Source organism: Melanerpes formicivorus, unplaced genomic scaffold (assembly GCF_026170545.1).
Source record: "Melanerpes formicivorus ecotype bairdi unplaced genomic scaffold, bMelFor1.0.p_v2 SCAF_206, whole genome shotgun sequence".
In the NCBI taxonomy this organism is placed as follows: domain Eukaryota; kingdom Metazoa; phylum Chordata; class Aves; order Piciformes; family Picidae; genus Melanerpes; species Melanerpes formicivorus.
Genome location: NW_027142558.1, coordinates 352,413 through 373,236, shown reverse-complemented (window position 1 = coordinate 373,236; position 20,824 = coordinate 352,413). Strand labels below are relative to the sequence as shown.

The following is a 20,824-nucleotide window of genomic DNA, read 5'->3' as shown; positions in this document are numbered from 1 at the left end:
CACAGCACCAGAGGAGATGCTGTGAATATTAACTCTATCAAGGCCAAAACCAGGATGATCTGCCCCTCACTCCATTCTCTTATGTGGTGGAGGTACCTTATGCCCAGAATTATGCCCAGATATTGAAACCTGTCCCAGCACGTGGACAAGTTCCCCCTCCTTTCATGAGGGACGCAATGTCTGAGGTGGCACAGACCCCTGCACACCCCCATGGCATGGGATGCTGGTGCTGATGCCAAGCAGGGCATAGTTCCAGCTTCACGCCTCCCATAGGCTGCAGCCGGTTGTTTACGAGAGTGCTCATTGGCCACATCCAGCCTCCAGAAACCTATCAGTATTACCCCAGCTTGTAAATACTTTGCCCTCTTTCACTGTGTTCTCTCTCCTTGCTCGAGCCTAAGCTCATGCCACAACCTCTGCCATTGAGCTCATTGCTATTAAGTCTCTCTCCTATATTCAAGCAAACTAGTGGCCTCTGCACAACAAGGAGAAGTCAGCAGCCGGGCAGGCCTGTTGAGCCTCAGCCCTGAGAGTATCTCCTGAGGAGGAACCTTCACTGAGCCTGAGAAACTACTGCATTGCATTGCCAGTCTCACCAGTTGGAAGAGCCTGCTGTGCCTTCAAGAGGACTGGACCCCCGAGGGTAAGATCTGCCCAGATGCCAGGGAAGGGACTTAGCCGAGTCCAGCAGTGCAAGCATCTGCCTCAGCCTGAAGCAGCAGACTGACAAGAGGCACAACCCTGTGTGTGTCAGCTCAGAGAGCAGGAGCAGTGTCAGCCTCATGCCTGTGTAACCCTGCCACCACAGGATAGGAGTCACCACTTCTGCTGCTCTGTGCCCTGTGAACCCCAGGGGAATCCAGAGCACCATTCGTGCCCTGTGCCCCAAAGCCAGGACTGCTCCGATAAGAGTCCAGCCGCTCCTTCGAGCCAAGCAAAGGGGAAGCTGCTGCTTCATGCACCTGTGCTTCTTCCCCAGAGCCATCCATGCCAGCCCTGAATCCCCTTGCCACCGGGTTCACCCCTGCCGGGTCCAGCCCCACCTGCCATCGCACCAGATTGGAAACCTCCAAGCCTGCCTACTGGGAAATGTGGCCCTGCCCTGCCATGCAGGCCGACTCTGTGAGGTCTGACCCCTGCCAGGTTGACCCTGCAGTACTGCTCCCTGCCATCCAGAGGGAGCCGCCTGAGTCCTGCGAAGGGAAACTGCTTAACAGTTAGCCTAAGGTCCATCCCCTCTCTACTGCCATGGAAGGGAGAAGGTTGCCACCCACTGTCACTGTCTGGACCAGCCAGGAGTCAGCAGTCTGCCAGATCCTAACCTTTCTACAAACAAAGGACACAGAGTACCTTCCACCTGCTTTGTACTCACTAACAGCTCAAAGCACCTGAGTCTAGCAGGATAATCTTTGTAGTCCAGTCCTCTGATACACAGTGTAAGAGCTCTGTATATACTTAGCAGTTGCCAGAGTCAGGTCACCATCTGGTGGACAAGCAGTGGAATTGCAGCCTGTGTTATAGTAATAGAAATTAACTCTGTAAATACCCTGATTGAGTCCAAATTATAAATACTAAACCACTTATGGGATGTATTTCACAATTGCTCACTAGATTATCTATATAAAATGGTGATTCATTGCTTACTAATAATTTTAGTAATTAATAAAATTACTATTACTATAATTCATATTTCATATCATAAACTAATAACCTCTTCCTCATAGGCAGAAAAAACCTCATAGTCCTTTCCAGCTGTGTTCCTGCTGTTGGCCAACCACCTCCCCAGGCAGAAGTGACCTCACGGCCCCTTCCTCAGAGGAGGTGCTGGCTCTGTCCTGGTGATCTGTGAAAGAAGTCCCTGCACATCATCTTGTCAAGTGACCCTACTCAGGGCAGAGTTAAGCAGAGGAGGTCCCTCAAGCCCTGTGCCCAGTTTGGCCTCATCCCCAAAGGAGCTGCAGAGGCCCTGGGTCAGAAGGTGCAGGGAGCTGATGAAGAGATTGCACAGTGCTGGCCCAAGGGCTTGCCCTGAGGGATGCCACTGAGAAGTGGCTGCCAGGAGGACTCTGCCCTGGTGACTTTTGGGCTTGATCCACTACCCACCTTCCCACCCAACACCTCATCCATTCCTTCAGTCCTGCTGTCCCCTGTCTCACTCTACAGAGATCATGGGAGACCATGCAAAGACCTGGCTGAGGTCCAGGGATCAAACATCTCCTTCTTGCCCCTACCCAGACAGGTTTGATGATCTCTCTCTTGTCCTTCAAGGGCCTGCAGATGGCTGCAGGAGTGTCTGACCTATCACTTTTGACCCAGCACCACAATTGTGCTGAGGGTGACCAGCCTGGACTATGCCCCAGCCTTCCTGGCCTTCCTGAAGATGCCTTTCCCAAGGAGCCAGAACCTCTCTGCTGACTCTGTGCACATTTCAGGGCACAGCCCAGGAAGGGTGATGTGAGCAGACAGCAACATTTGCAATGAGCCTGTGCAGGACACCTGAGAGGAATCTCCCTGGGGCAGTGAGGTTTGTGCTGCAGTCACACACAGAAATGTCACAGAATCACAGGATGTGAGGGGCTGGAAGGAACCTCCAAAGAAGTCCAACCCCCTGCCAGACCAGGACCATAGAATCTAATGCAAGATGCACAGGAAGGCATCCAGATGGGTCTGGAAAGTCTCCAGAGAAAGAGACTCCACAACCTCTCTCAGCAGCCTGTTCCAGTGCTCTGTGACCCTCACAGTGAAGAAATTCCTCCTCATGTTGAGGTGGAACCTCCTGTGCTGTAGTTTATATCCATTGCCCCTTGTCCCATCCCAGGGTGCAACTGAGCAGAGCCTGGCCCTGTCCCTTCCTTCCTGAACTCCAGGCCTCAGATATTTATAAACATTTATTAAATCCCCTCTCAGTCTTCTCCTCTCCAGACCAAACAGCCCCAGGGCTCTCAGCCTCTCCTCCCCAGGCAGTGCTGCAGTCCCTTCAGCATCCCTGTAGCCCTCCCTTGGACTGTCTCCAGCAGATCCCTGTCCCTCCTGAACTGGGGAGCCCAGAACTGGATGCAATATTCCAGGTGGGGCCTCATCAGGGTAGAGTAGAGGGGGAGAAGAACCTCCCTGGATGTGCTGGACACACTCCTCCTAATGCACCCCAGGACCCCATTGGCCTTCTTGGCCACCAGGGCACATTGCTGTCCCATGCAGAACTTGCTGTCCACCAGCACTCCCAGGTCCTTCTCCAAGGGCTGCTCTCTAGCAGATCACCTCACAGCCTGTACTGCTGCAGTTTATTCTTCCTTCCCAGGAGCAGGACTCTGCTCTCATCCTTGTTGAACCTCATGAGGTTCCTCTCTGCCCGCCTCCATCCAGGTCTGTGAATGGTTGCACAGCCTTCAGAGGTCTCAGCCAAGCCTCCAAGTTTGGTATTGTCAGCAAACTTAGTGAGCAGACTGTCTGTCCACTCATCATTGATGAAGATATTGAACAGGACAGGACCCAGCACTGATCCCTGGGGGACTCAACTAGTTACAGCTCTCCAGCTGGACCTGGCACCTTTGACCACCACTCTTTGGACTCTATTTTGTAACCAGTTCCTGATCCATCTCACTGTCTGCTCTTCCATCCCACACTTCCTGAGCTTGCTGACAAGGATGTTATGGGAGGCAGTGTCAAAAGCACTACTAAGGTCAAGGTAGACTACATCCACTGTCAGGGCTCTGCCAGGCATTGTGAACTCGTTCTGCACCTCAGAATGTTCATACAGTCTTTCCCTACCACTCACACAGGCTCTGCACTGCAGCAGGCAGAGTGTCCCTGGCTTCCTGCTGCCCCTGCCAGAGGCTGGGAAGCTCCTCACATCTCCAGTGCCTTGGTACCCCAGCCACAGCTGATGGTGTTTGTGCTCACTCAGGTTCTTCTCAGCTCACACACCATGTCCATGCTTGCATCTCATCTGTGCAATGCCAGCAGCCACTGCTGACCTCCTGATCCTGTGACCTGCAACTGGGGGACAAAAAACTTCGCAAGCTGTGGTGAGAGACCAGTGGTGGAAATGGTGGTGGTGAGAGGCTAGAGCAGGATGATTACCCTGGGACAGCTTCCCCAGAGTGTGCAGTGAACAGAGACACAGATCAGAGCCTGCTCTGCTGCTCCTTCAGGCCTTTTGCAGGAGGCCTGTCTGTGCCAGGACACTGCTGTGTGCCCCAGCCCTGCACATTCACACTTTGGCTGTTCCCTGCTGTTTGCATCCCTGGGACACTTTCTTGGGCCTGCTCTAGAGAGAAACTTTGGATGAAGCCCTAAGCCTTCAGACTCTGCCCTGAGCAGATCATCTGTCATTGTGGAACTCCTCTTGGGGGCCAGCTCATAGTAGTTCCCATGGCCTGTCCCTGCCTGTGGTCACAGGACTGGCATGCAGCACAACAATGACCAAGCTGCCACAGCACTCAGGCCTTGCACTGACCCAGAAGAGGCTGGAAATGGAAAGAGAACAGCCCTGGAACTAAGTCCAGGTGCTAGTGCTCCCTGGCAATGCTGCTATGCTGGTACTCTTTGTCCCTCTGCCTCTGCACACAGGACTTGTCCTGAAGCTCCAGAGGAGGCTTGGAGGAAGGTTCTCAAGAAACAAAACTGTTACTGAAAGGCTCTTTATTTTGTTTAACTGAACAAGGACACAGACCCTGGGACACAAACACCAGATCAATAAAACAAAGCAGAGAGTGAATTAGCACAGGGATGTCAACATTATAAACAGGAAAATCCACCACCACAAAGTACAAAAGCCAGGCTGGGCCTGCACTGAGTGACATCAGAAATGCTCTGCAGGAGAAGACAAAGAGTTTATTGCTTCTAAAACTGTCCAATGATCAGTTTGTTCAGGGCAGCCTTGAGCTCCTGGTTCCTCAGGCTGTAGATGAGGGGGTTCACTGCTGGAGGCATCACCGAGTACAGAACAGCCAGTAACAGATCCAGGGATGGGGAGGAGATGGAGGAGGGCTTCAGGTAGGCAAAAAAGGCAGTGCTGATAAACAGGGAGACCACAGCCAGGTGAGGGAGGCAGGTGGCAAAGGCTTTGTGGCGTCCCTGCTGAGAGGGGATCCTCAGAACTGCCCTGAAGATCTGCACATAGGACACCACAATCAACGCAAAACAGACAAAATCTAAAGAGATACTGACCATAAGAAGCCACACTTCTGTAAGGTAGGATGTGGAGCAGGAGAGCTTGAGGATCTGGGGGATTTCACAGAAGAACTGGTCCACAACATTGCCCTGGCAGAGGGGCAGGGAAAATGTATTGGCTGTGTGCAGCAGAGCATAGAGAAAGCCACAGGCCCAGGCAGCTGCTGCCAGGTGGAGACAAACTCTGCTGCCCAGGAGGGTCTCATAGTGCAGGGGTCTGCAGATGGCAACATAGCGATCGTAGGACATGGAGGTGAGGAGATAAAACTCTGCTGAAATGAAAAAGAGGAAAAAAAAGACTTGTACAGCACATCCTGCATAGGAGATGTCCCTGGTGTCCCTCAGGGAATTGGACATGGATTTGGGCACAGTGGTGGAGATGCAGCCTATGTCAGTGAGGGCGAGGTTGAGGAGGAAGAAGTACATGGGGGTGTGGAGGTGGTGGTCCCAGGCTATGGTGGTGATGGTGAGGCCATTGCCCAGCAGGGCAGCCAGGTAGATGGCCAGGAAGAGGCAGAAGTGCAGGAGCTGCAGCTGCCTTGTGCCTGGGAATGGCAGGAGGAGGAAGTGGGTGATGGAGCTGCTGTTGGCCATCTGCTGCCTCTGGCCATGGAGACCTGTCCAAGGAGGGAAAGGCAGTGACAATTTAAGGCACACTTCTCTCAGCCTCATTGTAATCCTTGTCCCTGAGCTGCATGAGGAATGGATCAGCTCAGTCCCATCGCTACCATCCACTGATGATTCATGACAGCTTCAAATGCAGCAGGGACCCAGAATTGCCATGAAGATTCCTCTGGTGTCAGAACAAAAGGTGACCAACAGCCCAATCCCAGGGAATGAGAGTCCCAGGGAGAGGTGGAAAACAGAGACCAGCTCTGCAGTGCTGCAGAGACAGTGAAGGGAAGAGAGAAAGGCAGAGGGGGCTGGGGGTGAAGCCTTCTCCTTCCCCAGCTCTGCTCTCTGCAGCTCACAGGACGGAAATGAAGAGCTTTTGTTCTCCTTTTTTTGGAGGGGGAGCTTTCTAGAGCCTTCAGATGAATGTCAGCTGCCAAGGTTGTGACTCCTGACCTGGAGCCCATAGCTTTGAGGGCACTGCTTCTGCTGGGTAGAAGAGGAGAGCAAAAGGTTGCATTGGGAAATGTGTCTGCAGTGCAGAGAATGGCACAGAGGTGCCTGATCCTCCTTGCCAGGGCATCTCTGACAGCAGATTCCTCTCCCCCCACTGCCCAAGTCCCTGCTGCCAGCAGCTGTCCCTGCCAGGAGCTGCTTCTCTCTGCCCAGCTCTCCTCCCTGTCCCTGCTGACAGAGCTCATCCCACCTGCTGTGTGCTGAGCTCTGCCCTGCAGACCCCTCCCAGCAGCAGGACACTGCCCAGGGGCAGCTCTGGGTGTGCAGGGCTCAGGAGCAGCTCAGACAAAGGCTAATAAAACCTCAGATTCTTGTGAATGGCAGTGAAATAAACTCTAGTCTCACACAGCCCTCCCAGCACACCAAGGGGATCAACATTCAAAGCCAAGACTCCTTCCCTTCCAGCAAAATGCTGCCTTGATGCTCTTCTGGAAAGCCTCCTCAGAAATGCCCAGGGGGGAGCTAGAACTGTGAGCAGCTCTGACCAACACAGCTCCATCCCCACAGCAGAAGGACCCTGCCCTGCCCTGTCCTGCCCTGCCAGGGCTGTCTCCTGCCACTCACAGCTTCTGCCCACAGCACTGTGTGGAGCTCCCTGGGCAGGCTGAGTGCTGAGCCTGGCAGGCAGCAGAGTCCCTGCCCCAGCACACAGCCCCTGGGCTGCAGGGACCCTGCTCTGAAGGACAGCCCTCACCACCCCTGCCTGCACCCCAGGGCTCCACAGCTCTTCAGAAAAGCCTGAAAAGAGCCTCTGCACAGGAAGATTTCCTTCCAGCCCCAACCAGCTGTGGCTGTGCCAGCTTTAGGAGATGCCTCCAGGAGCTGCACCTGCACTGTCCTGCCCCCACAGACTCACCGTGTCAGTGACTGCAGTGACTTCTCCTCCTGTCAGCTCTCAGTCACCCTCCTGGACACCTCGAAGCTCTCTTTCCCTTCTTCACCTCGCTGAGATCCACTGGCAGTGCCCTCAGCCCTGCTGTGCTGTGCCAAGGAGCTGCTCCTGGGCACAGCTGACACTTTTCATTGCTGCCTACTTTCCAGCAGCTCCCTTCAGCCACAGAGCTCAGCCCAGCTGAGCAGCAGAGGACCAACCCAAGGGCAAATTAATGACCCTCTGGTGGCTTTGGTGCCATGTAAACATCAGAGACTGAGAGGAAGATGATGAAACCTCTCCAGAAGTTGAAGTCACTTTCAAACTCTGAAGTTTCTTCTCTTGTTGATGGGTCCCAGTGAGAACACTGCTGGGAAAGTGTCTGCAGGCTGTGGTTGGAGCAGAGAACTGGAGGCAGTGCTGAGAGGTCAGGACAAGCAGAGGAAGATGTCTCTGATGCTGAGCAAACCTGGAGGTGTTTCATCAATGCAAAGGGTCAAGCCCTGACCCCTGGCTCCTGGACAGGCAAATCCTGTCCCTCCCTCACCCCTCAGGGGGATTCCTGGAGCAGTGAGATGTGGAGAGGACCAATGTCAAGAGCAGGACTATGGCACAACCCCTCCCAGGCTCCTGAGAATGGACAAGGAGGCAATGAGGCCCCAGGGTTGGAAGGAGAAGTTGTCTCCTCAGAGGCATCAGTGGCACAGACCACAGCCAGAACCAAAGGCAGGAAGAGCTTGGCTCTGCCAGGAGCCTTTCAGCTCTCCCACAGCCCTCTGCCATCTGCCCCTCAGGCTGTCCTCTGCTGCTGCATCAGCTGAGCCTCTTTCCCTGCAGGCTGTAGTCACCCAGCCAGCTGCCCCACCTTGCTGGCACCTTCCTTTGCTGCTCTCTCTCCGTCCTCCCTGGGTGTTCCTTGAGACTCCAAGCCTTGGAGTGCTCCAGGCTGCTGCTGGGGGATGTCTTGCAGTGACATTTCTTTCTCCTCATCTCCAGTCTGGACCTCCCCAGCTGCACTTTGTGGCTTTGTTTCTCTCTCTTGCACTTTGTCACTGTGCAGAAAAGCTTCTCCATGTCTCAAACCACTCCCCAGGCACTCTGAGGCTACTCTGCTCTTGTCCTCACTCTTCACACCATTGAGCACATGGCCTTCAGCCTCTCTCTACTGGTCATGTGCCTGAGGCCTCCCAAGCACATCTTGGGAGATCTCTGGGCACTCACCAAGGTCTTTGCAGATGGAGATGTGGTGGTCATAGGACAACAAAGAGACCAAGTGCCCGATGTGCCTTCAAGAGGACTGGACCCCCGAGGGTGAGATCTGCCCAGTTGCCAGGGAAGGGACATAGCCGAGTCCAGCAGTGCAAACATCTGCCTCAGCCTGAAGCAGCAGGCTGAGGAGCTGCACAGAGCAGGAGCAGCATTTAGCTGCATGGCTGTGTGACCCTGCTGCTGTGGGAGAGAAGAGGAGTCACCGTCTCCACCGCTCCATGCCCTGTGAACCCCAGAGGAATCCAGAGCACTGTTCCTGCCCTGTGCTCCAAAGCCAGGACTGCTCTGATAGGGTCCTCCCTGCACTTGTTTTTTCCCAGGGCTGTTCTCAGTCCACTTCCACACTCTCCTGCTCAGCCCCTGTGTTGGGGCAAGGCCTGAGTGCTCTGGCAGCTTGGGCACCATCCTGCTGCGTGGCAGTCCCATGATCACAGGAAGACACAGGCCATGGGAACCTCTTTGGCTCAGATGGCCTCCACAAGAGCAGTTCCACACAGACAGGTGATCTGCTTAGGGCAGTGCCTGAAGGCTTAGGTCTTCTTCCAAAGTTTCCTTCAAGAGCATGCCCAAGAAATTGTCCAACAGATGCAAACAGCAGGGAACAGCTAAAGTGTGTGAGTGTGCAGGGCTGGGGCACACAGCAGTGTCCTCACACAGCCAGGCCTGCTGCAAGTGACCTGAAGGATGAGCAGAGAAGGGTCTGGACTGTGTCTGTGTTCACTGGACACCCTGGGGAAGCTGTCCCAGGGCAGTCATCCTAGACTGGGCTTCACAACCACTGTTTCCAGCAGCAGCCTCACACTCAGCTTGGATAGACTCTTTGTCCCTCCACAGGAGGACATGGCCTCAGGAGGTCAGCAGTGCCTGTTTGCATTGTGCAGATGAGATGTCAGCAGATGAGGTGAGGTGAACATGAGTGAACAAACACCATCAGTTATTTCTGGAGGTACCAGGGCACTGAAGCTTTGAGGACCCTCCCAGCCTCTGGCAGGTGCAGCAGAAGGCCAGGGAGACTCTCTGACCACTGTAGGGCAGGGCTTGTGTGAGTGATGGGGAAGGACACTGTCTCTGAACATCCCACACTCCATTAGGGTTCCATGAGGCCAGCTCAGATGTGGACACCTGACAGAGCTGGGACATTGCTGTGTGTCACTCCAGAACAAACCCTACTGGCCCAGGGAGATTCATCTCAGATGGCTTGGGCAGGCTGCTGTCTGCTCACATCACCCTTGCTGGACTGTGCCCTGAGATGTGCACAGAGCCATCCCAGAGGTTCTGTGCTCCTTGGAAAAGGCCTCTTCAAGAACACCAAAAAGGAGGATGGGGAACATTGCAGGCTGGTCACCCTCAGCACAGTCCCTGGGAAGGTGAAGGCTCAAACACCTCTGATGCCATTTGCAGGCCCTTGCAAGAGAGGTATTGCTGAACCCATATGGTTAGGGGCAAGAACAGGATGTTTTGTGGTGCCTGGACCTTAGCCAGGGCTTTGCCATGGTCCCCCATACTCTCTTTAGAGCCAGACTGCTGAGAGCTGGAGTGCAGACATGGATGAGGTGGTGGAGGAAGCCCAAATGTCACCAGTGGAGAGTCCTCCTGGCAGACACTTCCCAGTGGCATCCCTCAGGGCAAGCCCTTGGGCCAGCAATGTGAAATGTCTTCATGAACTCCCTGCACCATCTGAGCCAGGGCCCTTGCAGCTCCTCAGGAGATGAAGCCAATCTGGGCACAGCCCTTGAGGGACCTCATCTGCTTAACCCTGCTCTAAGCAGCATCATTGGAGAAGAGGATGTGCAGGAGTCTCCTCCACACATGCAGCAGGACAGAGCCAGCAGCTTCTCCACTCAAAGCCTTGGTAGGAAATCTCCCAGATGCATCTGGTGAAACTTGGATCTGCTCAGGCTCTGGCCACAGGGAGGCTGAGGGCTGAGTGTGCAATCCTGTGCTCAGTTGTGTCTCAGGAACTCACCATTCAGTAGAAAGCCAAGGACTGGGAAGGGGGAGGTGAGGCCACTTCTGCCTCCTGAGAGGATTGGCCAACAGCAGGAACACAGCTGGGAAAGGGACTGTGAGGTCAGTTGTGTCTGCAGGAGCTGATAGGGCAGCCCTGGGCTCATGGCTGGCAGATGGGCACAGTGATCTGGGAGAAGCCCTCTGCCAGAGGGCCTGGGCTGACTGCAGGAAGGGGCTGATGGGTTGGATGCTGTGTCTCTGCTGCCTGAGTACCTGATGGGACAGCAGCAGGCACAGGGCTTGGTGCTGTCTATGCAAGAAACTGCAAGGCCAGCAGCCTTGGGAGCTCCTGGTGAGGTAGGAAAGAGCAGGAGAGAGGAACACTGCCAGATGGTGCAGCCCGGCAGGTGCAGACTGGCCATGAGGAGCAAGAAACCTCTCTCAAAGGGTAGTGCTGTGGCCTGAGAAGTTCTGCAGAAGGAGTCTGGGATCAGCCCTTCTCTTTGTGTCCCAAGGAGCAGAGTGTGAGTGTGGGCAGGTGTCAGTGAAGGCCTGGAAAGGCCAAGGTGGGGAAGTGAGATGAGTGTCTGCAGCCTGCAGGGCAGGAGAAGCAGCTGTGAGACAGTGCAGGACAAAGCTGTGGGAGAGCTGGCAAAGGGCAATGGCAGTGGTGGGAGTGATGAAGAGAAGCCAAGGCTGTGCTCCATTGACTCTGGCAATTCTCTGCCCCCAAGGCCTGTGAGGAGATGTTGTCCTAAGGCACTGGGAGGGCCTCACTGCCTCTGTCCACAGCCCCAGGAAGGCTGGGGACTGTCAGGCCCTTGTCCTCCACTCAGCATCACAAACCCTACAGGGATCCTAAAGGAAGGCTGGAGAGGAACTTTTCATGAGGGTGTCTGGTGACAGGACAGGAGGGAAAGGTTTGAAGGTGAGGAAAAAGAGGCTTAGACTGGGTCTTAGGAAGAAGTTCTTCAGTATGAGGGTTGTGGGACTCTGGGATAGGCTGTCCAGGTAGGATGTCCTCTCCTGAGGGTGTTCAAGGCCAGGCTGGATGAGGCCTTGAGCAGCTGAGTCTATTGGAGAGGCATCCCTGCCTATGGCAGGGAGGTTGGAGCAGATGAGCTCTGAGGTCCCTTCCAACCTAGGCCATGCTATGCTGCTATGAAACCCACACCCCACCCCCACTGCACCTGAAGAGCCTTGACCCACACATGAGGTACAGGGTCTGCCTGCCCAGGGGCTGTGGCCAGGCCTTGGCCTTTGTGCTGCAGAAACCAGAGCCAGAGTTTGCTCTCCTACACTTTGCCTTTGTCTGCTGCAATCACAGCCTCTCCTGAGCTGCTCTAACGAGTCCCTGGGGAGGCTTTGGCAGTAACAAGCCTCAGTGGGGCCAATCAGTGCTTCAAGGTACTTTGTGTTTTGCTTCTTGCTTCTTGCACAGTTTCTTCACTCTTCTCTCAGTACCTGAGGTTCATGGAATGATTCCCAAGTGCCCTGAGGAGCTCTTTGTGTCTTTGTTGTTTACTTCAAGAGTTCAAAGTGCACCTCACAAAGCTCAGATTCTGATGGGAAACTCTTTGATTCTTTCTCAGATGAGGGCAGAGGTGACAGCAGCATCCACCAAGCCAGAATGATGCAGGCTGTCTGCTCAGGGGGTCTGGACTGGGAGGAGAAGCTGTCCTTTGAGGGCTGACACTGAGTGGACAACTTTGCTGCTCACCCTCCCCAACCTCCCCATTGCTGTCCCTGCCCACCTGGGCCTTACATCCCTGCTCCTTGCATCAGACTTCTCCACTGCTCTCTGCAGCTGGAGCTCACAGCTCCATGGCACCAGCTGCCCCCTGCTCTCCTTAGAGAACTGCCTGCACAGAGCCACAGAAGAATTGTTGCTCTTTGGAAGCAAAGCAAAGCCAAGGCTGAGAAAGTTGCCTCAGCAATCCAAGCCCTCTGGAACCATCTGCTCAGCACAAGATGTCTCTCAGCAGCTTGCCTGTCCACAAGGGTGAGGCAAAGCCAAGAAGTTCTGCCATGGCTGTGATTTCTCAGCCAGTCAAGAGTTCTTGAGATTGAGAAGCAGATGAAAAGGTTGGATCCTAGAAGCCTTTCTTCATGAAGCAATGTGCAATCCCCAAGGTGATTCAGCAGAATGTGTTCTAATCAAAGAGCCTCTGAATCACAGGGTGGATAAGGACAAGACTGACCCTGACTGACTGCAAGGGATCCTGAACTCAAATCTATTTCTATGGCTGTGCCTGGAGAGCAGCACCAAGCACACAGACACAGGGATAGAGCTGGCTGCCTCCAGTGGCAACCCCAACCCCCTCCCATCACAGACTGCACCTACTCAGAGTCCATACTGGATACCCTGACCCCCTTCCAGTATAGACTCAGCCCAAACATGGTTTCTTTATCCCCTCCCAGTACAGATGTGGCCTCATCCCAGCACAAATTGGATCATACTGTCCTCTAGCACTGCAGCCTGGATTCCATCCCAGCACAGAATCTATCCCCTGTCTGCTTTCCCAGTACTGAATGCATCCATCCCAGTACAAACTGCACACCCTCATGCCCTCCCATTGCAGTCTGGGCCCTGTCCCAGTCCAAACAGGATCCCTTTCATCCCTCCTGGTAGACATTAGGCCTTGTCCCAATAAAAAGTGGATCCCCTATGCCCTTCCAGTGCAGCCTGAACCCTGTTCCAGTACAAGCTGTGTTCCCTGGGCACATTCCAGGACAGCCTGATCCCCACATAGTACAGTTGGGAACCATTTATCCCCTCCCAGTACAGACCTGGTCACATCTCAGTACAAACTGCATTTCCTGAACCCTTCCCAGCTCAGATGTGCTCTCATCCCAGTACAAACTGCATCACTTTGCCATCTCCCATACAGTTTCCTGTGTCAGTACAAAGTGCATCCCTTGGACCCTTTCCCAGTTCCTAATGCATCCCTCCACATGTTAACTGTGTACTCTGGTTCCAATCCAGTACAGACTGGGCCCACTCCCAGTACAAACTACATCTCCTGACTCACTCCCAGTACAGACTAGGTCCTGCCCAAGAAAAACTGGTGCCCTGATCCCATCCCAGTAAAGTGCAGGCCCTGTCCTGGAGGAAATGGATCCAATGGCATCACCCAGTACAGACTGGGAACCTGCCCAGTGCAAACTGCATCTCCTGATCTCCTCCCAGTACAGACAGGGTCTCAGCCCACAGCAAAGCTGAAGCTCTGATGCCCTCCAAGTACCAAGTGCTTTGCTCCCACTGCAAACCAGAGAACAGGACTCCTTCCCAGTATAGACTGTGCCTGCTTCCAGGAAAAGCTGCACCACCTGAACCCCTCCCAGGACAAGACTGGAACCACTCCCAGTACAAGCTGCATTCCTTAACCACACCCCAGGCAGACTGGGAACCATCCCAGAATAGCCTGAGTTCCCTGGACACATCCCAATACAGTCTGGGACTCATCCCAGTACATATTGAGGTCCTTAATACCCTCCCACCACAGGCTGGGCCCTGTCACAGTCACAACTCCATACCCTAATCACATCAGAGTCCTCTCTTGGCCGTCTCCCATTTCAAAGTGGGTGCCATTAACATCTCCAAGTACAGCCCAGGCCTTGTCCCAGGAAAAAGTGATTCCACTCATCCCATCCTGTGCTGTTTAATACTTTTATCAGTGCTATAGACAGAGGGATGGAGACACCACCAGCAAGTGTGCAGATGGCACCAAGCTGAGTGGTGCTGTTGAGATGCCAGAGGGACAGGATGGTATCCAGAGGGACCTGGACAAGCTGGAGAGGTGGTGCCCAGGTGACCCTCATGAGGTTCAACAAGAGCAAGAGCAGGATCCTGCAGCTGGGCTGGAACAATCCTCACTATCAATACAGGCTGGGAGAGGAGGTGTTAGAAAGCAGCCCTGAGGAGAATGTCTTGGGGGTGCTGGTGGAGGAGATGCTGGCCAGGAGCAGGTAATGTGAGCTTGCATCCCAGAAGGCCAATGGGAGCCTAGGCTGTATGCTAAGCTGCATGGCCTGAGATGGAGAGAGAGGATCCTGCCTCTTGGCTCTGGTAAGACCTCCCCTGAAGCCCTCAACACAGGAAGGACATGGAGATGATGGAGCAGATCAGCAGATCCACAGGAGGGCCACAGAAATGATCAGGGGCTTGCAGCAGCTCTGCTGTGAGGACAGGCTGAGGGAACTGGGGGTGTTCAGCCTGGAGAAGAGAAGGCTCTGGGGAGACCTAATAGCAGCCTTCTAGTACCTGAATAGGGATACAAGAAGGATGGAGAGGGACTGTTTGCAGAGGCCTGCAGGGACAGGATGAGAGGCAATGGCATCAAACTAGAGAAAAGTAGATTCAAATGGGATATGAGGAAGAACTCCTTCATTATGAGGGTGGTGGAACACTGGAACAGGTGTCCCAGGGAGATGATTGAGGCCTCTTCCTGGAGATATTCAAGGTGAGGCTCCCAGTTCAGACTTCCTGTGCTCTGACCCTCACCTGCATCCCCTCCCACTCCTGAATGACCCCACTTGGCACCTGGCACAGGGCAGGAGCTGGGAGCTGCCAGAGGAAGAGGAGCAGGAGGTGGCCTGTGGCTTAGAAGCTCATGGACACCAGGAGCAGATGGGTGGCAATGCCATGGGCACCTCAGCTGTGGCCTCAGGATCTCCTGCACAGCAGCAGGCACAAGGCTGGGCAGGGGCTGGGAGGTCACTGCTGGCTCAGCAGCTGAGAGGGCAGCAGCAGGGAGAGGGCAGGAAAGGGACTGGGAGGTCACTTCTTGCTGCAGCAGCTGAGAGGGCAGCCCCTGGCTCCTGCCTGGCCTCTGTGCTTTAGGCCTTCCAGCTGCCAGAGTCCCCAGCAGGGCATCAGAAGGCATGTGGTGGACAAGGGACTTGTGTGACTCCCTGTTCCTAAGCACCTAGCAGCCCCTGTAGGAATAGCCTTGGAGCTGGGTTGTCAGCTCCCTGCCACCTGAGGGCCTGATGGGACAGCAGCAGGGACAGGGCTTGGCTGTGGCTGCTGGAGAAGCTGAAAGGCAGCAGCAGGGACCTGCCTTGGCAGGCCAGGGAAAGGTTTCTTTTGCCTGTGAGCTGCCAGGCCACAAGCAGTCTGAGACCTTGGGCCAGCATTGGGACATCAGGGATAGCTGAGAAGCTCCTAGGGCAGGAGGAGGCACATGGTCAGGAGGTGAGTGTGAGGTCACTGAAAACTCCAATCCCTTTGTATCATTGGCCAGCAGCAGGCCCAGGGCTGGGCTGGGGACTGTGCCATCCTTTGTGCCTGCCAAGCAGAAAGGCAGCAGCAGGGAGGTGCCTTGACTGTTGCTTTGCAGCTGGAGGTTCTGCTCTGTGCCCAGGCAGAAAGGCCTCTGGCAGGGACCATTCCCAATGGCCTGGGCTGAAGCAGAGCCTGAGCAGAGTGCAGAAGGCCAAGTGCAGCTGGGCTGTGGCAGGAGGAGTGTGGCCACCCAGACACAGAGGTTGTCCTCCCCCTGCACTCAGCACTGCTGTGACCACATCTGCAATGGTGTCTGGCTGTGGAGTTCCTTAGACTGGAGGAATGGAGAGGTACTGTAGAACCTCCCTAGGAGATCTGCCTGGATGGAGTTTGGAGTCTCCATCTAGAACCTGAAGCTGCTGAGATTCTTTAGCCTGGTGAAGTGAAGGCTCAGGGGTGATGTGCACCTGCTTGAAGGGGGCTGGCAGGAGATGGAGCTTTTCTTGGTTGTGGACACAGAAGAAAGCCTTCAGAAAGTGCAGCTTAAAGGTTCAGACTGGAGGCCAGGACAAAGAAATGTCACTCAAAGTGTAGAGCTGTGGTGCAAGAGGTGACCCAGAAGGAGTCTGGAGATCCTTTGTGTGTCAAGGAACAGGCAGGAAGAGTGGAGTGCCCTGAGTGAAGTTGTGGAAATGTCAGGGGGAGAGCTGGCTGGGGAAGCCAGATGGATGTCAACAGCCTGAAGGGAAAGAGCTGCAGGCATGGGACAGTGTAGCACAGCCTGCAGGCGGAATGGCCAAGGGCTCTGGCAGGGCTGAAAGGCTCAAGTGGGACAAGGTCTTGATCCTCTTCCTTCTGGCAGCAGCTTCTGCCACCATGGCTGCTGAGAGGAAGTTTTAGTTGGAGGCTCTCAGGATCTGCCTTTCCAAGGCCTGAGGGTCAGAGCTTGGCCTTTCTCTTGCCTAAACCAAGGCCAGGGTTTGTTCAGCTGCACTTTGCCTTTGTCTGCCTTCAATCATGGCCTCCATTGAGCTTCTCTGACAACCCCTGGGAGGCTTTGTTGCTAATGGCCCTCAGTGAGGCCAATTAATACTTCAAGGCACTCTTTGTTTTTCTTCTGAGTTCTTGAGCAGATTCCTTCAGTCTCCTCTCAGTGTGTGAGGCTCAGGCAATGATCCCCAAGTGCCCTAAGAGCTATTTGTGTCTCTGTAGTTTTCTTCAGGATTTCAAAGTGCTCCTCACAAAGCTCCTTTATTATTTATTTGATATCAAAGGTAGAATATTCTGTTAGCTTTCAGTTCAGAGCAGAGATGATAATTCACCAAGTGACACTGACCCAGGCTGTCTCACCAGGACATCTGCACTTGCAGGGAAATCTGTCCTTCAGGTCTGACACTGTATGGACAACTTTGCTCCTCACCCTCCCCAGCCTCCCCATTGCTGTCCCTGCCCAATCCTAATCCCATCCAAGCCTTCCCAGGCATAGAAGCCTCTCGGTTTTGCCAATATCATGGGCACAATGCCAATGGACAGTAGCTTCACTAGCACAGGTTGGGCTGTCTATATCTACGGTAGGGATTCACTCCTCTGTCCATCAGGTCCATGGGCAGTAGCCATCACTAGTTCCATGGGACTAGATGTTTGAATTTTGGGGCTTCCATATACTCCTCATCAGCTGCTGACAGTAAAAACTGCTTCTGCCAACCATGAGCCCAGCTATGCCTTGAGCTATCAGCATGTCTTGTAATAAGACCATTGGTCTGTTCAGCCACACCATTAGCCTGAGGATAATATGGGGTAGGGAACACTTGTTTAATTCATTCTCCTTGCACCCAGTCTTGCACTGTGCTCACTGTGAAGTGTGATCCATTGGCACTTTGGACACACTCAGGCATAGGTAGAATGCTGAACCATTTCTCCAGAGCTTCAATCCTTTGAGCTCCTGTGGCAGTACTGAGAGCTGTGGCCATGGTTCATCCTGAAACCACTTCTGCTCCTACCAGGATATAACTTTTCCCAGAAGAGGTCTTCAAAGGGCCAACATAATCAATTTGCCAGGGACTACACAGTCTTCTTGTGTCTGATCTGTTGGGGAGAGGCTTGGTTTGGGTGGTTGGCCTTAAGCCTTACCCAACATTGTGGACAAGATGTAAGAATTGTTTCAAACTGACGATCCTTGAGGCTGCCACTCAGAATAGAGGTTGGCCTTCCCTGGGTGGCCTCTGCTGATGTGCAGACACTCAGTCAATCTTGCTCAATCTTTCCCTTCATTGTTCACCACAGGAATTTTTGCTGGGTGATCTGCCTGCTGGTTCCATTTTGCAGCAGCTCTTCCCTTCTGGGCATGGCCTTTGACCCATCCTACCTTTGAGGCTCTTGAGTGACCTATTTCTCAGAATCATTGCCAGTCTCCAGCTCTCCAGATTGATTAGATTCCCCCTGACACATCCATTCAGTGGCACCCTTGTAGGCTGCACAGGAATCAGTGTGAATAGCAGTGGCACCATTCTCTGCTGCCAGCATGAGTGCAGGGCAATGCTTCTACCTGTGCACCACCTTCCTCTGTCACAGTCTTCCCAGTGCCAACCTCCAGCACTGCAGCTTTCTGTTGCCATTTGCATCCCATGCAGTGGGTGAATGCAGCTGTGAACCACACTCCTCCTGCATTTGAGTCTGTGGTCAGCTCAGCTGCTGCCTTAGTGGCAGACAGTTCATAGGGCAGACCTAACAGCACTGTGTCTGCAGTCCCAGGCTGTGGTAGGTTGGAAACTTCTGCTGGAGGCTTTCTCATTTTCCAGTGACTGTCCAGTGAGCAGCACTCAAGCCAAGAAAGACAAGGCAAAAAGAAGACATCAGGAATCTGATCAAGATCCATTCTTGGCAGCCCTGCAGCTTGCTTCTCATCAGGGGATCGTTGTCTTCCTTCACCAGGCATGGGTGCAGGGCTCCTTGGCAGGAAAGTGTATCCCTCCCTCCCCACCCAGCCATCCTCCACTGTGTGGGGGACTCCTCAGGGTCTGAATTGAAGCTGACACACCTCCCATTACAGACTGAATGCTTTTATCACCTCCCAGTACAGGCTGGATCCTAGGTTGCACTCCCAGTACAGCCTGGGCCCCTCCCATCCTCTCTGATTGAATGCAGTGGAGCAGAGCCAATCCCTCACCTCACCACTTACAGTTCAGCTCCTCCCAAACACACTCCTGACCCTGACTCTGCCCCCATTGCTCACCCTGGCTTCAGCCTTTATCCTTGGCATTGACCCTTGGGCCTCAAGCCCAGGAATCAACCCAGCCACAGCCTAAACTCTGCCTCTCTTAACTTTCTCACTACCTGTTAGAAACTCTCCCACTAGTTCAGAGCTTAGCTTTCTGACATCAAGAAAGTAAACCTGGAGCTTGGGAGAACAAATGGAGATAGAGCAGCAGATGGCAGCTCTAGACAGAGAGAGAAATAAGGCTGAGTCTGGAAAGCAGGCTGGGTTCTCACACCCCTGGGCCTCACTAACAAGAGAAGGAGAGTTCTGTGGGACTGGCAAAGGACCAAAAGGAAAAATACAAGACACAAGACATGGGGACTGCAATGTTGTTAAGACAAGAGATGGCAGCAAAGACCAAGACAAGGAAGGACTTTATCAAATAAGATTTTATCCTTTCAATGCCTGTGTGTTACTGAGTCCTAGATGAGGACCAGAGTTAACCTTTTCAGCACAGGTACATTTTGGAGTGAGCATTCCATGTCCATGCAGGTTAGTGAAGGATACTGCTGAATGGCTATGGGAGGCACTGAGTTTGATTTCCTCACTTCACATTCAAGACCCTCCCAGGACCCTTCAAGGACACCTCCCTGAAGTGGACACATGGCTTCATCTCTGGCCCTGGGGAAGATATGTCCCCAAAAGTGGCCTTTTGGGACAGAAATGTCAAAGAAAATCCAAGCAAAGACAATACTTTATTAGGGTTGGGGTTTCCATTCTAATTAGGCATTATCCTTGGGATGAGGTTTTTCTTTTACCTCTAGGAAACCCAAAGTGTTGGGGGGAAAGCAGCCAAATCCCAGCCCAGCTGCAGTGGTGACAGTGGCTGTGCTGACTCAGCACTGTCATTACTCTCCTCAGCACTGGCTGGTGCTGAGAAGGACAGGGACACATTTGCTTCTGAGGAAAGAAAGTGTAAAGGAGGAGATTGCAGTTCAAGCTGCTGGAGAAGGCCCCCCAGGGGGGTCATGTTTGGCCTGGCAGTGCCTGGGTCGGTGTATTGCTGTGTCCCCTGGGACACACTGGGCACCAGGGCCAGGTGAGGGAGGAGCTGTGGTTGACGCCTTTGCTGCAGCCTGTGCAGGGGAAGGGCTGGCACTGGTGTGCATGTAGTGTGGCTGGCTGAGGGTGGCCATCTGGGTAGAGCTCTTGCCTCAGGCAGCTCAGAGGTGCAGCTGCTTCTGTCTGTGGATGCAGCAGTGCCGGATGAGGTTGGAGCTGAGGATGAAGCTCTTGCCGTAGTCCCCACAGACAGAGGGCTGGGCACTGGGCTGGGGTCAGTGGGGCTTCACCAGCTCCAAGATGGGTGGGAAGCTTTGCCCACCCTCAGGGCACTGATGTGGCTGCTTGGGTGGCACAGAGGGGCTGACAAGGGTTTGCCCTCTTCCTCCTCTTCATCTTCCTCCTCCTTCTCTTTATTCTTCTCCTATTCCATATCATCCTCCTCTTCTTCCACATCATCCCCCTTGTCCTCCTCATAATTATTATCATACTCCTCCTAATCCATATACTTCATCCTTGCTGCCCTCATCCATGTCTTCATCAACCACTTCAACTATTCCTCAAGGCTGAGCTTTGTCTCCTCCAAATTATTCTTCAGGTGATTCTTCTCCTCCAAGATCTTGTCCAGATCCTTCTAGGAGGCCATGCTGCTGAGAGGAATGGTCACCCCTGTGCTCTTGGGCAAATCCTTGGGGACCAAGTGGCTGGGAAGTAAGGACACTGTGTGTGACTTCTTGCAATGGAGGGATCAGAGCCCTAACTCCTGTGCTGAGTCCCCTGGTTGTAGTGCTGATGCGGCTGACACCCCCAGGATGTAGCCATCCCAACCATCCCCCTCTGGCCATGCAACTGATACCTGACCACCTGGGGCTCAGGGAGATGAACTCCTAAATTTCCAGCACAGCCAATGACCCTCAAAGCTCTATAAGTGGTGAAGTGTGGTTTTGGA

General features: G+C 53.8%; 1 protein-coding gene across 1 annotated transcript; it reads right to left on the bottom strand.

The window, feature by feature from the left end:
• Positions 1-4,842: 4,842 nt before the first annotated feature.
• Positions 4,843-17,754, bottom strand: LOC137457875 (olfactory receptor 14A16-like). Its single transcript, XM_068169621.1, has 2 exons — positions 17,748-17,754; positions 4,843-5,624 (listed from the first exon to the last, which is right to left on the bottom strand). Exons 1-2 carry the CDS (start codon positions 17,752-17,754, stop codon positions 4,843-4,845), a joined length of 789 nt encoding a protein of 262 aa, XP_068025722.1.
• Between the last annotated feature and the right edge of the window lie 3,070 nt (positions 17,755-20,824).